Consider the following 6955-nt stretch of genomic DNA (forward strand, 5'->3'; position numbering starts at 1 on the left):
CTTTTCTCAAGGCTAAACACGCGTAGTTTTTTAACCTTTCCCGATAGCTCAGATTCTCTAAACCTTTGATCATTTCTGTTGCTCTCCTCTGGACTCTCTCCATCTTATCCACGTCTCTCTGAAAGTGCAGCACCAGGCCGGGACACAGAACTCCAGCTGAGGCCTTGCCAGTGCCGAGCAGAGCAGGACATTGTCCTCCTGTGCCTTACACACCGCACTCCTGTTAACACACCTGTGACAGTCCTCGCTCGGGGGTTGGTCGGTAGGGAGCGTCCCCTAGTGGTCAGGGCTTAGGCCCGTGACTTGCAGGGAGTTTGTTGGCAGGGGATCCCAGGCCCTCCCCCTCCACCAGGCTCCGACCCAGGATCATTTGAGGGCTTTCAGTGGTCTCACAGCCACAGCTGCTTAAGGCTGCCCTCCCTGGGCCACTTCCTACCACCCCCACCCCCGCTATTGTCCCAAGGTAGGGACCTTCCGGCAGCTGCGTGCAGGGGGTAGCTCTCTTCCTCTCTTGGGTTAGCAACTGCCTCGTCGTGTGGTATGGCCCCTCCTGGGCCAGATCAGCCCTAGGGCCTTCCCCTTCTAAGGCCATCTAAGCCAAGTGCAGGGTGTGACAGTACTGCCCGTCGGAGCCAGCTGAGGGGAACTGCAAACAGAACAGGGCAGACAAACCCCAAACGCAGGTGGTTATTCCAATACTTAGATTTGCCAACCAGCACAAAACAGCTTCTATAGTACCTCAATGGTTACTCAGAAGTCCAAACAACGCAGTCCCCTTAAAGTTCCCAGCCTCAGGCCTCTGTCCAGACACTGTGACAAAGTTCCTCCTTTATCTTGGTGGGTCCTGCACTTATTGGTGGATTTTCTTACCTCAGAGATTCACCATGGGGGTTGGGGAACAGCCCAGAGACCTTCCCCTCTGGAAGAACCCACAGTCCAGGTCAATTGGGAGGTTTGAGGGGAACCCAGGCCCGCCCTCTACTCCAGGTTCCAGCCCAGGGCCCTGTGGACTGCAGCTGTCTATAGTGCCTCCTGTAACAGCTGCATGACAGCTACAACTCCCTGGGCTACTTCCTCATGGCCTCCTCCAAACACCTTTCTTATTCTCACCCCAGGACCTTCCTCCTGGTGTCTGATAATGCTTGTGCTCCTCAGTCCTCCAGCACCACACCCTCACCCTCTCCTTATGCCTCTTGCTCCCAGCTTCTCACACTAGCACCACAAACTGCAGTGAGCTCCTTTTTAAAAGCCAGGTGCCCCGATTAGCCTGCCTTAATTGATTCTAGAAGCTTCTTTTTAATTGGCTCCAGATGTCCTAATTAACCTGCCTGCCTTAACTGGTTCTAGCAGGTTCCTGATTACTCTAGTGCACCCCCTGATCTGGTCACTCAGGGAACAGAAACCCTGTCTGACCAGGGAATCATAGATCACTCTTCTGTAGCTCTCTGCCGGGGAGGGAGAAGGCTGTTCCTCCTCCTCCTCCTTCTTCTTTGCTACCTGCTTGCTGGCTGGCTGCTAGACCCACCCACACCCTTGGGTGTTACTGCTCCAGCTACAGCCACTGGGGGGCTGCTGGCCCACTCCCCAGAGAAGAGGAGGGAGAGACCCCAACCATTGCTCCTGCTGCTGAGGATGCCGCCACCACCTCCACCTGAGAAGGGTCCTTCCTGCTGGTCACCAGACTATCACCTGGAGCTGCTGCGTTCGCTGCTGGGGAGCTGCTGGAGCCCTGAGGAGAGGAAGAGGACCATCCGCCAGTGGGGGAGCGTGTAGGAATTCTACAGACCACCGTAGAGGGGGCCCTCCCGGACTGAGTAACTTTTGAACTGTGCTCTTGTGGTGGGGATCTAGACTGTGTTTGTGGAGACACAGGGGGTGTGACGTGGAGCCTGCCCCCTGATCCATCTATGTCACCCCCCCCTTCCCCACCACCACCATCATCGTTGCCCCCTCCACCACCCCCACTGGCTATTCACCATCTGCCTTGGGCTCCTGCCTCTGGGACTCAGCTGCTCCCCAAGGCTTGCCACGCCCTGTTGCCACCATTGGGCCTGACGCAGCAGCTAGCTTGCAAGGACTTTCTTTTTTGTTGCAAGCGCACGTGGGTGCACGTACCCCCCCCTTTTGACTGACTCCCTCCCCCCTGCAACAAGCCCCCAGCTTTGCCCCTGCTGCCTACCCATTTGCCCCTTGCTGCTTTTTGCCCCTCCCCCTTGCCCCAGCCCCTCACTAGCTCCAGTTTGTTTGCCTGCCCCGCCCTTTCCCTCTGCAGCCTTTGTTTGACCTGCCCCAGCCTCTGAAGCTAGCCCCGTGGTTCCTCTGCCCCTTTTCCCGCCTGGTTGTTCCCTTCCCCCTGCGGTCCCCTTGCCCTGATTAGCGCCTCCCCTCGTACGCCTATGTCCCCTCCTATGCGCTTGTGCCCCTCTCCGTTTTAGTTTGATCTATCTCACTGCACCCCCCTCCCCAATGCTGTTATATCCTCTCTTCCTTGGTGCAACAAGAAGAGCCGGAAACCTTTCCTGAGTTGGTGACTAACCCCTACCCCTTGATAGCTCCCGCCCCCATCCACCCCCCACTTTTTTTGGCGCCCTCCTCCCCTGCCTTCCAGTCGGCAGGAAGGGCCAGGGCACGAAGAAGGGTAAAGGCCCCGCTAAAAAAGCCAGGCCCTCCATGGCAGGGGGTGCCCCCACTGCCGCGGCCCCGCAACAAGCCACGGCGTCCCTCCCTGCTGTTCCCTCCACCAGCTCTATGGGTGTCCCACCCCCAGCTCCCAGGGCATACGCCCAGGTGGCGGCGGCCCCCCTGCCTGCCGCTACATCATCTCCCCCATCCACCACCTCTGCTACCATCTATAGCGGCCGGGGCCCCTTCCCCACCTTGACCAGGAAGCACGGCGTCCGTTGCCTCCTGGTACCTGCCTCGCCCCACGTGGAGACCTACGTGTGGGGGTTGGCGAGGGTGGTGGGGTCCATGGCCATTGTGGCGGCCTCCAAGATGTACGGAAAGGTCGTCTTCTTCCTAGCATGGGAGGCCGCCACCCAGGAGGCGGTGGAGAAGCCCCTGGCAGTGGGGGGCGTGTATGTCCCCCTGGAGCTGTTAGAAGACCTGGGCGCCTGACTGGTCCTGACTTCTGTCCCTCCCTTCCTTTCAAATGCCGCCTTGTTACCTGCCCTCTCTACCCTGGGGAGGCCGATCTCTGTGGTCAGCCCTCTCCCATTGGGCTGCAAAGACCCCGGCCTCCGTCATGTCCTCTCATTCCGCCGGCAGGTACAGTTACAACTGCCGCCGGCGGCACGTGACGGTGAGGCGCTCGAGGGGTCCTTCTTGGTCCCCTACCAGGGGGCCCACTACCAGGTACATTATTCAATGGGGGAGGCCCGGTGCTACGTCTGCCGGGCGATGGGACACGTCCGGAGGGACTGCCCTTTGGCCCGGCATGGAGGGACATCCGGGACCCCCGAGCCCCGGCAGGGTGCCGGCCCCATCATCGCCAGCGCCCCTAGCTGCCCGGCGCCCGAAGCCGCCCCTCCTCCTTTCCGGTCCACCAATGCTCCCGCTCGGGCCCAAGGGGTATCTCCCCCAGTGCGCCTAGACGAGCGAGAAGGCCCCGCCTCTGCCGCCTGCGATCTGGCGGGGCCTGTGGAGGAGGGTGAGGTAGGGATATCGCCGGGCATAGAAGAGGGCATGCCCCAGAGAGAATCCTCCCTCCTACATGCTGCCCCACCATTGCCTCCCCGAGTCCCTAAGCCTTCGCTCTTGCTCCCTGACCCAACTCCTGTTAGCCAGCCCCCAGATGATGCCATGGAGGGCTGGTCCTTAGTGCAGGGGAAGCGGGGCAAGCGGAAGGCTCGAGCTCCGCTCCTTCCATCTGATGCGGTAGCCCCCCGAAAGACCAGGAAGGGGGGAATCGATGCTGAGCCTTCCGCTTTGCCCCCGGGTGGGTTTTGTCCACCATTGCCGGCTAGGGAAGACGTGGCAGCATCGGAGGAAATCACTACCACTCCTCCGGTGTCCCTTCCTATGGAAACCCCTGATGGAGCCCCTCTTGCCCCCTTACAATCTGAAGCCCCTGCACGCACCAAGGCGAGTGTCGCTTCGGGTGCAGGAGGGGAGAGGTACAGCTTGCACTCCAGTGATGGGGGGGATTTCCATCAGATCCCTTGGGGCCGCGAGGGCCCTCATGGGGGAGGGTAAGAGGACCGGGAGGCAGGCCGCCGCGGCCTACCAACGGGTCCGCCTCTTCCGTGACTCCTTAATCGCTTATGGGGTAGGTCACAGATTGTTGCGCGGCCCGACGGAGGCCGTGGGTGTCTCTGCTAGCGAGGATCCCCCCCAGCCCTCCTCATGGCACCGATCATCTTCGCAACATTAAACACCCGGGGCTGTAGGATGGGTCTCCGCAGGAGCCAGGTGCTCTCCTTCCTTCGGGAGGGGGGGTACTCTGTGATTTTCCTGCAGGAGACCCATACGGATCCGGCCGCTGAAGCTAGCTGGCGGCTGGAGTGGGGGGACAGGGTCTATTTTAGCCACCTCACAGTTCGTACGGCTGGAGTGGCGACCCTGTTCTCCCCCGACCTACGGCCCGAGGTGCTGGGGGTCACCGAGGCTGTGCCGGGCCGCCTGCTGCACCTCCGGGTCCGCATGGAGGGGCTTGTGGTTAATCTCATCAACGTTTACGCCCCAACATTGGGCCCGGAGAGGTTGTGTTTTTATCAGCAGGCATCCGCCTTCCTCGGCACCTTGGATCCTCGCGAGTGCCTGGTCCTGGGCGGGGACTTTAACACCACCCTTGAGGAATGGGACCGCTCGGGGACCGAGCAGCACCAGGCCGCCGCGGACGTCCTCTGGGAGATCGTCGAACATCACTCCCTGGTGGACGTCTGGCGCGACCACCACCCGGATGACGTTTCGACATTCACTTTTGTCCGGGTGGAGGTCCATCGGTCGTACCACTCCCGGTTGGACCGCATCTATATGTCACGCTTCCATCTTTCCCGGGCCCACTCCTCCAGCATCCGGCCGGCCCCTTTTTCAGATCACCATCTAGCCACCGTGACAGCCTCTCTCTGCGTGGAGAGGCCTGGGCCGGCCTATTGGCACTTTAATAATAGCTTGTTGGAGGATGTGGGCTTTGTGGCGTCCTTCTGGGAGTTCTGGCTAGCCTGGTGAGGGCAGCGGCATGCCTTTCCCTTGGCACGACGGTGGTGGGACCTGGGGAAGGTGTGCGCCCGGCTCTTCTGCCGTGACTACACCCAGGGCGCCAGCCGACCAAGGGATGCGGCGATAGGGCAGTTGGAACGGGAGGTCTTAGAGCTGGAGAGGCGTCTGGCCGCCAGCCCCGGTGATCCATCCCTCTGCGGAGCGTGCCGGGAGAAGCGGGAAGAGCTGCGGACCCTCGAGGACCATCAGGCCCGAGGTGCCTTTGTTCGATCCCGCATCCGCCTCCTTCGGGAGATGGATCGTGGTTCCCACTTCTTCTACGCCCTGGAGAAAAAGAGGGGGGCTAAAAAGCACGTCACCTGCCTTCTAGCAGAGGACGGCACCCCCCTCACGGATCCGGCGGAAATGTGCGGGAGGGCCAGGGCCTTCTACGCAGGCCTTTTCTCCCCGGATCCGACCGATCCTAATGCTTGCAGAATGCTCTGGGATGAACTCCCGATGGTCAGCGCGGGCGACCGAGACCGGCTGGAGATGCCTCTCACTCTGGCAGAGTTCTCGGAAGCCCTCCGCCGCATGCCCACCAATAAATCTCCGGGCATGGACGGGCTGACCATGGAGTTCTACCGCGTGTTTGGGACGTCCTCGGCCCGGACCTTGTCACCGTCTGGGCCGAGTCCTTGCAGGGGGGGGGTCCTCCCTCTTTCGTGCAGGCGAGCCGTGCTGACCTTATTGCTGAAGAAGGGGGACCGCCGCGATTTACGGAATTGGCGTCCCATCTCGCTCTTCAGCACGGACTATAAAATCGTAGCGAAGGCCATCTCGCTGCGGCTAGGGTCCGTGTTGGTGGACGTGATCCACCCAGACCAGACCTACACCATCCCGGGCCGCACCATCTTCGACAACTTGTATCTGGTCCGGGACTTCTTGGAACTCGGGTGTAGGGATGGTCTGTCATTCGCCCTCCTGTCCCTGGATCAGGAGAAGGCGTTCGACAGGGTGGACCACGGGTATCTCCTGGGCACTCTGCGAGCGTTTGGCTTCGGGCCCCAGTTTGTGGGTTTTCTCCAGGTGCTGTACGCCTCTTAGAGTGTTTGGTCAGGCTCAACTGGACCCTGTCCGAACCGGTCAGCTTCGGGAGAGGAGTACGTCAAGGGTGCCCCCTCTCGGGCCAGCTGTATGCTCTGGCGATCGAGCCCTTCCTCTGTCTCCTCCGTAGGAGGTTGGCAGGGTTGGTGCTGCGGGAGCCGGAGCTGCGGCTGGTCCTGTCGGCATACGCCGACGACGTGCTCCTCGTGGTCCAGGACCCAGGCGACTTGGTGCGGGTGGAGGCTTGCCAGACCATCTATTCGGCGGCCTCCTCTGCCCGGGTTAACTGGGTCAAGAGCTCTGGCCTGGTGGTAGGGGACGGGTGGCAGGCGAGCTCCCTCCCACCCGCGCTTCAGGCCATCCGGTGGAGTGCGGGTCCGCTGCTCTATCTCGGCGTTTACCTTTCTGCCACGCATCCGTCTCCGCTGGAGAACTGGCTAGGTTTAGAGGGTAGAGTGTCGGAGCGGCTCCGGAAATGGACAGGACTACTCCGGTGTCTCTCCCTTCGAGGGAAAGCACTGGTGCTCAATCAACTAGTCCTGTCCATGCTCTGGTACCGGCTCAACACCCTGGTCCCGGCTCCGGGCTTCCTGACCACCCTCCGGACATTGATTCTGGAGTTCTTTTGGTCAGGACTGCACTGGGTCTCTACGGGGGTTCTCCATCTACCCCTGGAGGAGGGAGGGCAGGGCAGGGCCTGAAGTGTCTG

The 6955-nt window shown here is 61.2% G+C and overlaps 1 protein-coding gene across 1 annotated transcript in view; it reads left to right on the forward strand.

Annotated features, from left to right (window-relative positions):
* LOC117873455 (C-type lectin lectoxin-Enh4-like) overlaps positions 1-3117 on the forward strand; it is a 69250-nt gene extending 66133 nt beyond the window's left edge. The window contains exon 6 of the mRNA XM_034762849.1: positions 3023-3117. Within this exon, the coding sequence (XP_034618740.1) occupies positions 3023-3117 (95 nt within the window). The remainder of the gene's footprint in view (positions 1-3022) is intronic.
* Positions 3118-6955: the final 3838 nt, after the last annotated feature.

The sequence above is a fragment of the Trachemys scripta genome, chromosome 1, assembly GCF_013100865.1.
Source record: "Trachemys scripta elegans isolate TJP31775 chromosome 1, CAS_Tse_1.0, whole genome shotgun sequence".
Classification (NCBI taxonomy): Eukaryota; Metazoa; Chordata; order Testudines; family Emydidae; genus Trachemys; species Trachemys scripta.